The sequence below is a fragment of the Schistocerca americana genome, chromosome 4, assembly GCF_021461395.2.
Source record: "Schistocerca americana isolate TAMUIC-IGC-003095 chromosome 4, iqSchAmer2.1, whole genome shotgun sequence".
In the NCBI taxonomy this organism is placed as follows: domain Eukaryota; kingdom Metazoa; phylum Arthropoda; class Insecta; order Orthoptera; family Acrididae; genus Schistocerca; species Schistocerca americana.
In genome coordinates, this window is record NC_060122.1 from 533,065,999 (window position 1) to 533,080,783 (window position 14,785).

The window sequence follows — 14,785 nt, forward strand, 5'->3', positions numbered from 1 at the left end:
GAGAAGCAGCAATAAGAGCAAGCGCCAAGTCTGCCTGAAAGGCGGCCAATAATTCAACGTTCTGAGCAGTCGTAACCCTCCCACTTAGGGCTCCATAATCGGGAAAGGGTCTCACATTGTTAACCTCTGCATATAGTTCCGCGTAGTATTGGAGGGGAACAATATCACATTGCTCATTCTGCTGACGGCCTGCAGCAACTATGAGAGACGAAATGAAGGAGCGACGACGGCGCGACTGATGGTGAGCTAGGTGATACAATGATGTCAGCTCTCTTTCGATAAGCGACCGAGGTTTAGATTTGACATGTAAACAGTCCGATACCGCTTCAGCTGCAGCAGCTTTGTTTCAATTCCACAGACGTCCTGGATCCATTAGAGGGGAGCTACCCGCTCGTTCATACGTTTACGCAATATAGAGTGATAAAATTCGTAAATTTTCCTAAAGTCTCTCACTAGAGTAGCGCAGTGTGATAATAAGAACTGACGTAGTTTTGGCTTCGCTAAATCTGTCCACCATCCAGCAGCGAAGAATAACGCACGGCAGAGCGGAGGCAACGCTTCCGCACGGCGCCGTCCGCGTCACCCAGAGGGCTACTCGTGATGTGGGAGACATTCAGCATCCATTGTGCCACAAGCAGTTTCTCATGTTTCCGTTCGAGGTCTACAGTAGCCAGCAGAGTGAAATGATCAGGAAAGAAAGTGGAGATAATGTCAACCGCAAGAATCCTATCACATCAACAAACAAATAAAACATGTCGATTGGTTACAAGAGGTGATGGTGAAGCACGTGTATCCAACCAATGCGAGATACTTCTGCTCTCACACGTCAGGCGAAGGCATCGAGTGAACCAATTCAAGACAAAAATTATAATGTGGAGACTGATCTCTAGGAAGTAAAAGAGAATTATAATCGCTATTTAACATGAGGCACCAAGGTCTCTTGCGCAAAACACAGACAACCTCCTCTTCGTAAAACCGAGAAAGCGCAACTGTCTGACCCGACGCAAACGTAAAACAACCAAGGTGGGTCAAAAAGACGATAGCTTATCCCCATAATAGAATCAACTATTTCAATAACGGCAGTGGGAATACGCTCAGGAAAGGAAAGGGCTGTACAAGTCGCACACTCAGGAGCCAAGTCGAAAACAGTCTGAAATCCAGGGAGAACAAACCTGGTGAATAAAACTTCCAACAAAAGTAAAATAGTAGCACAGGAAACGTAAATAAACTGACATAACGAAGCCAAACGTAAATATGATTCAATTGCATTAACTTTTAGGGAAATGAAGATGTAAACTAGAGTTATAAACCAGAATAAGAACAAGAGAAAACCGCAACAAAAACAATAAAAAAAACTTATTCCACCCTTCGACCGTTACAGTCCATCGCTGTGTCCATCGATGAATCTGAGGGACGGGAGCTAGTACCGCATCCTGACGAACCTTTATGCTTCCATCTTTCCCTTGCACCAGCAGGATAATGCTGTATTCATTGTTTACGCCGGTCATGTGGCAAATTATCCCCCGCCGCCGCATCGTTCACCGCATCCGAGTCAATCACTGCCGGCCCTGAATCGGAATCGTCTGCACAGGAGTAACGCATATTTTTTTTCAGGCGGCAGACCAAGCGCCACGGGAGACAAATCACATGAAACTACTATCGACTTCGGCCTCTCTAAGAACAAGAAAATGTCGTCGGGTCTACAATACGCTGTTCATTATAAGAATAAATCTGATGTAAACATTACACCATGTATTCTTCCGTGTTTTCTTGAATCTCATTGGATTTCGTTTCACGTGGAGCGGAAGACAAGCTGTGCCTAGTACAGCGAAGTACCATCATAAGGCGTACGCTTTACTCTGTGTTACATGCAGATAAACGGAACGACAAAGCGTGACAAAACTTTGGCGGCGCATTGGCCAAGCAGCTGGTCCAAAACTAACCTCTAATGATGTGAGCACTTGCAGTTCAGACGTAAAAAGAGACATGCAGAGAAACAATATAGCTTAGAATAAAGAGAATGAAATAATATGCGGCAAAACTCCAGCACTACCGCATGCTTCTTACGTGACTAGAAACGCATAAAATGCTCTCGTTCTCACCTAACATAGTATTATAATTACAAACAGGACTGATGAAAATATCTAGCTTGAACACGGTGTAATTTTTCTGAGCGAGCGATGTGTGATGCAAAAGCATACTGCATGGATTTCACCGTATTGTTGAATACTGAAGCCACTGAAGATATTAATTACAGTCAGTCGTCTGGTAATCTCTTAGCTCCTCCCTTATCCGAATCGGAGAAATAAATTTCAGTTCTGGAACTGTCCTATGCTACATTGATAACGAGTCGACAAACAACAGAATCCACTAAGTCACCGAGGCGCAGCATTTCCCCCTGTTCTTTTATGACGGGCCGTTCTATAGAGACAGGCAAGACGAGCGAGGTGCTGTGGTCCAACAGGTGGAACGAACGGAACAGGCGCGAGCGAGTCTACATCAAGTGTTCCCACCTCTGAAGAGGTTCAGAGGAAACAGCCGCAAAAACCTAAGGAATGCCAGGAAAGTCCAAGTCATCTCTCGGCTCAATAGTCCTCACTCCATCCTTACCATCGAGAGAATCAACAGATGCACGAGGTTCAGGGGTTGAGGGGTAGCACCAAGTGAAAGACGTCAGCAGTATCCTCAACCTTCGCACTGCAGACCTTCGGTCGTAATGGCAGAAAATTAGCTGCAGCGAAATTCAAATCCTTCCGTTGGTTGTCGTTAACAGAAGACTGTCCACCCCCTGATTCAGTTCCACAAGGTCCGCGACTGTTAACTTACACCGCTGTTCAAGAGAAGATCGCAAAACAGAAGCCCTTCTCGGACAATTGGTACGAGACTGACCGGTCTCGTTACACAAAAGCAGACCCTATCCTGGCCACTACATGTAACGTGTATATGGTAATAACATACTTCAAAATGAAACGGGATATTTCTAAGGAACGAATGCCGCTGTAACTTTGAAGTTAGTGTTGGCTGGACCATCGTTCAAGGTCAATATTTTTAACTTCATCATACTTTAGCAAAACGTCTTTAAGGTAAACATTATCTACCTCTGGAGATAGGCTGAACACACGAAAATTCTGTGTTCAGTGTCAGCTATCGGAAGGAGGACTTACTGTGTCATCACGGTGACGGGAAGGAACCTGGGGACCATGTTTAAGCACAAATTTTGGTGTCAACATACGCTGTCCGAAGTCAAATTCAAATGGCTCTGAGCACTATGGGACTCAACTGCTGAGGTCATTAGTCCCCTAGAACTTAGAACTAGTTAAACCTAACTAACCTAAAGACATCACAAACATCCATGCCCGAGGCAGGATTCGAACCTGCGACCGTAGCGGTCTTGCGGTTCCAGACTGCAGCGCCTTTAACCGCACGGCCACTGCGGCCGGCGTCCGAAGTCAAACCAATCTTGGATTTCCAGAGAACTGGGCTGCACATGACGGGTCGACTTAGCAAAAGAAAACCCACTGTACCTCTACGTGCAGCATAGCTGAACGCCATGGAAACAAAACAAACGGACAATGCCGCTACCAAGAGCACACTTAAACGAACACAAAACATAAAACACAAAACAAAAAATCTCAAATAAATATAAAACTTCCAATACTCGTAGCGCTGTGACGGAGCGGAAGTAAACAACGTCCTACCCGTACAGCTTCGCAAGCAGAAATGCCGCTAGACCACAAGAACCGACACATATGTAAACAGTTCAAATGGTTCAAATGGCTCTGAGTACCATGGGAATTAACATCTGAGGTCATCAGTCCCCTAGAATTTAGAACTACTTAAACCTAACTAACATAAGGACATCACACACATCCATGCCCGAGGCAGGATTCGAACCTGCGACCGTAGCAGTCGCGTGGTTCCTGACTGAAGCGCCTAGAACCGCTCGCCCACAGTGACCGGCTAGACAGTTCATTTCTACGTTTTGATGAGTGAGTTTGCGAGCATCAAAATGTATGACATGTATGGCCGTACCTTTGATTGCATTGATCCAGAGGCTTAAATTATTTACACCACCAAGAGGTCGTAGACCTAAGTATTTCACATAAATCTGAATTTGATACCTCTATCCGTCCCTGAGGAAACGGGATCTTAACAGTCAGACAGACAAAGAGATGGAGAACAAACTGATTCTATGTGGATTTAGTTCTTACCAATTGATGTATGGAACTCTAAAAACTAATGACTTTGACATCCAGAGGTCTGATTTAATGAACATACAATGAAGTCATTCCTCTACAGGGTAAGATAAAGCTAGAAAGAGAAATTTTCAGAAACTGATTAGGTTTGCATTCTTTTTTGATATGACAGAGCAAGACGGCGCAGTAATTAGTCACTTTACGCGTCCTTGGCCGGATTTTGGTTAAAATCAGTCGCTAGTGATTGAGATTGTGCTATCTGCGCTTTACCTAAATCGGTTAAGCCGAATTCCGAGATGGCCTTGCAAGACTATGTCCAATTTCGTTACTTGTGCTTCCCAATCTTAGCTTTTGGTCTGTATCTATTGAAATGTGACTCACTGTATTTGTTATTGGAAACTCACTTAATTGCTCCCTTTCTTTTTCGACATCTGCGCATAGTTGTCTGTTCTTCAACCTAAACTCATTCGTTTCTGGTAGCGTTTGTTGTACATGAAGAGTGGCACAGTAAATGTTCTAGAATATTGCTGAAGTGTGTGAGACCCGTACCAGATAGAATTAACAGCGGAAATTGAACGTATACAGAGATGGGCTGAACGAATGGGCACAGTTTCGTTTAATCCGTGGGAGAGTTTCACAGAGCTACTGAAGGAAAGGAACTGGAAGTCTCTCGAAGATAGACGTTAACTGTCCTGAGAAAGTCTATTAACAAAGTCTCAAGAACCAGCTTTAAATGGTTGCTCTAGGAATATACTACAACCCCCTACTTATCGCTCACATAGGGATCGTGAGGATAAGATTAGAATAACTACTGCACGCACAGAGGCATTCACACAATCATTCTTCCTGCGCCCCATACGTGAATGGAACAGGAAGAAACTGATACAATGGAACGAACCCTCTGCCATGCACCTAACAATGGTTTGTATAGTATCGATGTAGATGTAGATGTAAGTGTTACTCATTGGGACAAAATAATCATTGGTTTACTGTTTATTTTTAAATTGTTCGATATCTGTTACTATACACATGGCAGTGTTATAACGTTTATATAGCTGAACCCTTACGGGTGAATAGTACGTCCAGGAGTATCAGGAAACAATGGGCGTTTTACTTGCAAACACGACACACACAACATACTGTACGCTTATGACCGATCGTAACGGACAACTGGAGATCAAGGATTTTTCGGATCAAAACGGCCAACAAATAACTCAGCTCAACAAATAGTTTGACAGGAGAACAGTTTCCTAAACTAAATATATGAATCAAAGATACGTCAGGAAAACATCTGTAATTAATCACGTTAAGTGTGCATGTGAGATACAACAGAAATGTATTTCCAGACAGGGCATTCTTGTCCTTAGAACACGTTTGACACTTAAAAATTGATGTAGTGCTGCGTAAGCCTGCATCGATCAGCATTGTGACAGATACAACGTGTGATACTACATACTTCTCTGTATTTCTTTTAGACAGAGGGAACAAAGCGTTCATGACGTTTATTATTGTACAACACAGTCGTCGTTTGTCATTGTCTCTATAGAAATAAAAACTCATTAATCACTTTGTCCATAGAGAGAATGTCGTTTTCTCAAAAGTGTGATTTTGTTAGTAAAAAGAATACGTCATTCTTCTTGGAAATATGCTCGCAGCGCAAAAACAGCATACAGGCGACCACTACTCCGTCTATGTTCCTACTGAGGGCACCCCAGACACACTTTATGAGACTCAGTCTAAGAAGCGGAGTGCAGCCCTTGACGTGCTAAACTATTTGGTTTTCTACAAATCAGGCACATATCTTCCGTCTTTGTTGTAGACTGAAGGCAATCCTTTCCTCACCGACGTACAGTGTCGTGAGATATGTTACCTCTATAAATTTGCGCAGTCATAATTTTGCGCCGAAAAACATTTAGCGTTGAGCTTCACACACACACACACACACACACACACACAGTGACAAGAGCACGGCGTCGCCTGACGACGTCCATTTCATGCATCATTGTAGCTTCTGGTTTCTGCGAAATTATCAAGCTAAACACCAGACTATCCATAAACATAATGTTCCTCAAATCATCTACAGATACTGGGACACCCATTACGAACGCTCTCTCCAGTGGCAGTAGGAAATCTTTATAGGGTGACACTGTAATATGTACGTAAAATCAAACGATGTATAGATAATGCTGAAAGGAACGGAAAAGTTATGCAAGAAAAACCAGTGTTCACGGCGCTATCGGCTACTTTTGTACATATCACAAATCATAAATAGCAAGACCGTAAAATTAACTAATTCATACGCAAAATTATCATTTTATTGATATGTTACGCAGTTGTTTCATCTAATCTACCTCTACCTAAATATTGTGCAGGACACTGTTGGAGTATCCAGAATGAGATTTTCACTCTGCAGCGGAGTGTGCGCTGATATGAAACTTCCTGGCAGATTAAAGCTATGTGCCGGACCGAGATTCGAACTCGGGACCTTTGCCTTTCGCGGACGGGGCGTGAGTCGTGCTTGGGTAGCTCAGTTGGTAGGGCACTTGCCCGCGAAAGGCAAAGGTCCCAAGTTCGAGTCTCGGTACGGCACACAGTTTTAATCTGCCAGGAAGTTTCACTGCTGAAGTACATGGCAGAGAGTACTTAGCATGCCAGGGTTTTCTGCCATTCCAATCGTGTATGGAACATGGGAATAATGACTGCTTAAATGCCTCTGTGCCCGGTGTAATTAGTCTACTCTTGTCTTCACAATTCCTACTGGAGCGATACATGACGGGATGTAGAATATCTCTAGGTTCTGCACTTTCTTGAAACTCTGTAAGTAACGTTTAGATGTGTAACTGGCAAGTTGGCCACCAATTACTCGACAAGTTTCGGTAGTGAACGAAGCGAAGCAGGGTCGTAACTCCAGAAAAACCTCTTATTCTTTGATTAACTTGCCGAGAGTCGTTTAGCGAATACTGCGTACATTACATTGTTCTATCGGTCGCGCATTGTCGATACGAAGCAGGATACTGGAAAGTTTCTTCCGCATTATTGTAGCTAGTAACTTGGGAGATTGGCGCCGCACTAGAAAATCTTCGACTTTGCACCCCGCCCCATATCGACGCTATTTATTTTTATTTTTATTTTATTTTATTTTATTTCATGGCGAATTTACTCTTCACTGTCAGCTCGGGTTCAGTACTGTGGTTTCTATCTCGTCTTTGTTTCTCTGGCAGTGTTAGTTGGTTGTTAACAGTTGAAAACTGCAGTATGGACAGCTCTACTGATGATGAGATAGCCGATTGTGTAGGTGTTTACTGAAATCAATAGAAAAGCTAGAAAATGAATTTGTGCAGCGATGGAAAGCTCCAATCTAAAGGTCTTTGCATTAGTCTGTGTTTTGTGTTGCACTGTTATATTTATGGCTAATTGGCTCTGTGCTGGGATCTGACACGACTCAGACATGATGTTAGTTTTATGGGAGACAGTTATTCCAGCCAAGCGACGCAGTACACGGAAATTATAATGTTATGCATGTGGGTGACACGTACTGCGTCTTGACTACACGCTCGGTGCTCGGTCGATCATATGAAACGACTGATGCTCGTCTCCCATTGGCTGTCTAGAGCACTCTCTTACAGTAAAGTATTCCCTCTCCTGGCCTCTCTCCAGAACGACCTGACGAAGGGGTGGCGTCAGTCTGAGGATGGATGTGCATGGAGAAAGACGTACATAGGGCGAGAGTATGTTTTATTCTATTTCAACTGTGTGCCATTATTTTCACAGTGGTTGTTATAAAGTGTGGTTCACATTAAACAGAGGTAATTAACAAAAACGTTATGCCATATCTAAAAAATACGAAATTATTCTTTGCCCGTAGCCCAGCAGACTAGTGATCTCCATTGCAGTCAAGGTGAGCGTGGCCAACGGACTGATAATTGTGTGACATATTCTGCGTAAGGAGACACAAGGTGAGAAGGTGGAAAATTTGCGACGTGTGTCCAAGCTGTACGCGTCAAATTTCAACGCCAACGTGAAACGTCTAGTTGTTGCAACCAGTGCACATCGTTAAATTTTCGGCAGTAATGTGGCGCGGAGATGTGGCAGTAACTTTTAGTTATTACTGTTTTTACTGTGTTTTTACTCTGAAGGCATTTTCACAGAAACAATGGTACTTAGGGTGACGAGACGAATAAATTACAGTAGCATTACTATTCTTTAATGAGCCACGGTGATCGCTTGTCGGCCGGCCGTAGTGGCCGAGCGGTTCTAGGTGCTACAGTCGGGAACCGCGCGACCGCTACGGTCGCAGGTTCGAATCCTGCCTCAGGCATGGATGTGTGTGATGTCCTTAGTTTAGTGAGGTTTAAGTAGTTCCACGTTCTAGGGGACTGATGACCTCAGTAGTTAAGTGCCATAGTGCTCAGAGCCATGTGAACCATTTTGATCCCTTGTCCATTATACCTAAACTGACAGAAAATGTCGCCGAACTTCCTCCGAAATTTAATCGGTGTTAGGTTCGCCCTATACAGCCTGTCTCAGACCACAATATCCACAGTGAACTGGTAGCGTTGACAGCATCAACGAAGTCATACATTCTACTAAGTCAGCTGCTTAAACATCTCGTACGACTTTGACTGACACACAATAAAAGGCAATACTTCATCGATACTGCCAATGCTGTCCACTCACAGTGGTTATTTCCGTCTGGGAATGGTTACCTAGTTGAAATCTATTGCCAAGCAAAAAGCTATTGGCACTTGTTTTTAGATCATTTTTAATTCGACACATCTGTTTCTTAAACGCTGAATCTAAAGTGAGTGATACTCATTTGCCTTGCCGACTAACGTTTTGTATTTCACGAGGCAGCGCGTCTTTGTGTTATGCTCATAATGTATGGGAAGTAGCCAGAGTGTTGGGCTGCCCGCAGGACGGTGCACAACGCGCTGCTGGGTCTGCTGGGGCGGGACTCACTGCACCAGCTGGAGGCGGTGGCGGGCGACGCGGCGCGCTGCGCGCGGCTCTGCGTGGCGCTCTTCAGCCAGGAGGTGGCCGCGCTCTACCTGCGACAGTACCCCAGGCAGCTGCTCGACACCATCAAGAATCAGGTCAGTGTGTCCTCACAAACCTGCTGTTTACCTTCACGTCGCTGTGTCAACCAGCACAAGTTACTCAACTGTCTGCTCGACATCCTCAAGTCCTCAAGCAGCATATCAGTGTATCTACCTGTGCCGCTCCTCTGAACACCAGCTAGACTTCGCAAAGCATCAGGTCGGTTCTCCATCTTGTGCCAGTTTCCTGAACATCTGCTGGACACCGTCAACCATCAGGTCAGAATCTCTACTTAGCACCAGTCTCCCAGATAACTGCTTCACAGTCGAGCACCAGGTCAATATCTCACATGCGCTACTTCCCCAAAAATTTGCCCGATACCCTCAAGAACCAGATTACAGTCTCTAGCAGCGCCATTTCACCAAACACCTGCTTTTTCAGATACCTAGTGAGTGTCTCTGCTTTCGTCAGTTCCCCAAACACTTGCTGGACGCTTAAAGCTCCAAGTCATTGTCCCTACCTGCACCAGTTTCCCAGACTCCTACAGGACAACCTCAAACAATAAGGTAACATAAATGCGACCCCTGATGGGCACCTTCCACATCAGGTCTGCGACTCTACCGGCACCACTTCCTTTAGCACCTTCTGGAAACCCTGAAGCTGCACTTGTGACAGTTCCCCAAGCGCTGGATACGCTCAGGCACCAGATCAGTGTTTTACCTGCACCAGCTCCCCGCCGGCCGCTGTGGCCGAGCGGTTCTAGGCTCTTCATCCTGGAACCGAGCTGCTGCTACGGTCGCAGGTTCGAATCCTGCTTAGGACATAGATGTTTGTGATGTCCTTAGGTTGGTTAGGTTTAAGTAGTTCTAAGTCTAGGGGACTGATGACCTCAGATGTTAAGTCCCATAGTACTTAGAGCTATTTTGGACCAGCTCCCCAAAAACCTGTTGGCCACCTTGATGTCGCAGATTAGGGTCTGTATGTGTGCCAGCTACTCAACCACCTGCTGAACACCGTCAGAAATCAGATTAGTGTCTCTACCTGCGCCATTTCAACGAACATTTCCTGAGCCCTGAAGTAGCATGTGAGTGGCAGGTACAGATGGGTTCCACAGACACTTAACTCTTATTGCCGGTCGACAACGGAGCACAAATTTCACAACAGTGGAAAGGAATTAGGCCACCTGCTTTCCATAGGCACATTCATAGCATCCACATTCAGTGATCTTGGGTCATCAGGGAAAATTTAAATCTGACCGGCATGCCAAATTGAAGAACCCCACAGTACATTGTTATGTAAACCAAAAAAATGTTCAAATGTGTGTGAAATGCCGGCCGGGGTGGCCGAGCGGTTATAGGCGCTACAGTCTGGAACCGCGAGACCGCTACGGTCGCGGGTTCGAATCCTGCCTCGGGCATGGATGTGTGTAATGTCCTTAGGTTAGTTAGGTTTAAGTAGTTCTAACTTCTAGGGGACTGATGACCTCAGAAGTCATGTCCCATGGTGTTCAGAGCCATTTGTGTGTGAAATCTTATGACACTTAACTGCTAAGGGCATCAGTCCCTAAGCTTACACACTACTTAACCTAAATTATCCTAAGGACAAACACACACACACCCATGCCCGAGGGATGACTCGAACCTCCGCCAGGATTTATGTAAACCGTTTAGATTTCTAGTCAGTACCAACTTCATCTCTAAACAGCACTTACATACAACGTACTCATTTAATTTAAGATATATTCCCTTCTTTGTCATACCCTAAAATGTTTGCCCTCTTGAGGCTCTTAGTACCATGGAAGTTACTCCCTGACGCTTTGGTTTTCTTCTGTTACTGCTTTCCCATTCTTCTTATTACACTTCCGTACAATGCTCGTTTCCACATGTACATTCACAGAAAATTCTTTTTCAAGATAATGCGTGTTTTTGTATACTAGTAAACTTATTTTTGGAGAGGAATGCTCCCTTGCCTGACATAATCTGCTTCTTACATTGTGCTTGCTTCATCTGTTGCACTTTATTTTTCTTCCAGAGTACCATTTTTCCTTCTTTCTGTCTTTTTCGTTGTCCCCAGTTTTTGTGTCAATTTTATTGCTAATCTGATTTTTTCTACTTCTCATTACTTTCGTTTTCCTTTCATTTACTATCATTTATAATCTTAGCTCATTAAACAAGTGATTTCCTTTAACATCTCCCTTACTTCTTCATCACTTCAACGGGGATAGTAATATCATCAGAAAACATTATTCTTGATATCCTTTCAGCCTCTACTTCAATCCAACACCTGACCATTGATTTTATTTCCGTCATTGTTTCTTCGAAAACAGTGGGTCCCTCCAAACACTTTTCTCTTGTTCGCCAATTCTCATTTTTCTCACTTCGAATTCGGGTATGTTGTTTATGTCCCTCCTTCCCCCAAAATTTATATCTATTTATTAGAGGATTATAAACGTCTTGCACCGTTTTCCTTTATCGATCACTTTTTCTAGAACAACAAAGCCCATGAAAATGCCTTAATTTTCCTTAAGTCTTATTTCTATGATTAAGTGTTATGTCAAGACTTTCTGACGGATGCCTTAATCTGTCCTAAAACCAGACTGATCGTCATCCAAGACACTGAATTTTATTCTACCTCAATATGAAGTTTGTATCAGGTGTCACTTCTCCTCGTGGCGGCGTTCATGCGTCCGGAACCGTCGGTTACGTGGAGAAATTAAAGTGGGCACTGAGTAATGGGCAGTGCTTTTCGTCTCAAGTTGTACACTCTCGATCCTCAACATCTTAAAAGCTTCCAGACGTTACTCTCAGACACATGCCATTTTGAAGGAAAAGATTCTCTTCCCCACATGATGTTTTGATGTGCAAAATACAGTGATATACCAGTGTTAAAAACTTGGTCATTGAATCTTTTTTCACATTATATATAGAACACTCACATACAAATGGACCTTCATTGGAGAAATAAATATTTTGACGGTTACTGGAAAGTGCAAAAGCCGGCCGGGGTGGCCTAGCGGTTCTAGGCGTTACAGTCTGGAACCGCGCGACCGCTACGGTAGCCGGTTCGAATCCTGCCTCGGGCATGGATGTGTGTGATGTCCTTAGGTTAGTTAGGTTTAAGTCGTTCTAAGTTCTAGGGGACTGATGACCTCAGAAGTTAAGTACCATAGTGCTCAGAGCCATTTGAACCAATGTGCAAAAATTCATGTTAGTTATGTGACGTGTTAGGAAGCTAATTAAAATTAACTGTATTTGTTAATTACAAAAAAAAATTGATTTAATTACTGCATTTGCATTTAATAACAACTTAAAGGAATATAAATAACTTTGTTTGTATAAAACACGTCTATTTGGACCACAGCTAGGTTTATTACAACTACTTCTTGTAAAACTTATTGTGACACAACTATTGCGCAATGCAACCGAAAAAGGAAGTAAGAAGTATAAACATTACTTTAGTGAAAACCTCACTACTACTTTCCACAGTTTCGCGTATTATTCTGAAGCATACGGAGTGTATATGCAGACAGACACACTTTTATGTAAGTGCATCAGGGAGTTTCATAGCGGCCACTATGTGGTTGGTGTGTCGATATACTGGCTGTCAGCTGGAGCCGGCAGGCAGCAACTGTGCAGCGGGTTGTGCACTGGATGAGATCAGAAATCTGTCCGAGCTAACTGGAACAACCATCCACAGGCTCTAGCTCTAGCTGATAGTCTTTGCAATGAATTTCTGAGCGACCTCCGAGCGTAGCTGAAGTGCCTCCCATGAGGCTTACCAGCGTAGGAGGATATGTCCCCGCCTTCCCCCTTTTGAGTAATCAGTCTTCTGATTGGTTTGATGCGGTCCGACACTAAGTCCTTTCCTGTGCGAGCGTCTTCATCCCAGAGTAGCGCTTGCAACCTATGTCTTCAATTATTTGCTGGATGTATTCCAATCTCTATCTTCCTCTACTGCTTTTACCCTCTACAGTTCCCTCTAGTATCATGGAAGTTATTCCCTAATGTGGAAGCTGATGTCCTGTCATCGAGTCCCTTCTTGTAAGTGTTTTCCATATATTCATGTCCTCTCCTCATACCTCACCTTATCAGTCCACCTAATTTTCAACATACGTCCACAGCACATCTTAAATGCTTCGATTTTTTTCTGTTCCGGTTTTCCTACAGTCAATATTTCACTGCCATACAATGCTGTGCTCCAAACATATATTGTAAGAAATTTCTTCCTCAAATTAAGGCCTATGTTTGATACTAGTAGACTTCTCTTAGCCAGGAATGCCCTTTTTGCTAGTGCTAGTTTGCATTTGATGTCGTTCTTGTCCGTCCGCCACTATTAATTTTGATACATAGATAGTAGTTTTCCTAAACTTCATCGGCTACGTGGCCATCAATCCTGATATTAAGTTTCTCGTTGTTCTCATTTCTACTGCTTTGCTGTTACTTTTGTCTTTCTTCGATTTGCTCTCAATCCATATTTTGTACTCATTAGAGTGTTCATTCCATTCAGCAGATCATGTCATTCTTCTTCACTTCCACTCAGGACAGCAATGTCATCAGCGAATAGTATAATTGATATACTTTCATCTTGAATTTTAATTTCACTCCTAAACTTTTCTTTTAATTCCATCATTGCTTCTTCGATGTACGGATTGAACAGTAGGGGTGAAAGACTACATCCCTATCTTACTTCTTTTTTTAATAGGAACACTTCGTTCTTGGTCGTCCACTCTTCTTATTCCCTCTGGGCTATTGTACACATTGTATATTATCCGTCTCTCCCTAAAGCTTACCCTTATTTTTCTCATAATATCGAACATCTTGCACCATTTGACATTGTCTAACGCTTTTTCAAGTACTACAAATCCTATGAACGTGTCTTGATTTTTCTTTAGTCTTGCTTCCATATCAACCGCAACGTTAGAATTGCCTCTCTGGCGCCTTTACCTTTTCTTAAGCGAAACTGATCATCATCTAATACATCCTCAGTTTTCTTTTCCATTCATCTGTATATTATTCTTGTAAGCAACTTGGGTGGATGAGCTGTTAAGCTGATTGTGCGATAATTCTCGCACTTGTCGGCTCTTGCAGTCTTGCAGTCTTCGGAAATGTGTGGAATATATTTTTCGGAGAGTCACATGGAATGTCACAAGACTCAACAATCTACAACGTGAATAGTCGTTTTGTTGCCACTTCCCCATTAATTACAGAAATTCTAATCGAATGTTGTCCATCCCTTCTCCCTTATTTGATTTTAAGCCCTCGAAAGCTCTCTTAAATTCTGATTCTGAATCAAGTACTGTTTCTTCTTCCATCATATCAGAAAAGTCTTCCCCCTCATAAAGGCATTCGATGTACTCTTTCCTACACTTTTAATGTTACCGCCATTGCTTCTCATTTCACCGAAAGTTGTTTCTACTTTTTGCGCTGAGCCAGTCCTTCCGAAAATCATTTCTTTTCCAACTTCTTGATATTTTTCATGCAGCCATTTCGCCTTAGCTTCGCTGCACTTTCTATTTATTTCATTCGTCAGCGGCTTGTATTTCTTTCTGTGTT

The 14,785-nt window shown here is 43.3% G+C and overlaps 1 protein-coding gene across 1 annotated transcript in view; it reads left to right on the top strand.

Annotated features, from left to right (window-relative positions):
• Positions 1 to 14,785, top strand: part of LOC124613599 (endothelin-converting enzyme-like 1) — a 326,983-nt gene that overhangs the window by 263,280 nt on the left and 48,918 nt on the right. The window contains exon 10 of the mRNA XM_047142314.1: positions 9,112 to 9,289. Coding sequence (XP_046998270.1) covers positions 9,112 to 9,289 — 178 coding nt within the window. The remainder of the gene's footprint in view (positions 1 to 9,111; positions 9,290 to 14,785) is intronic.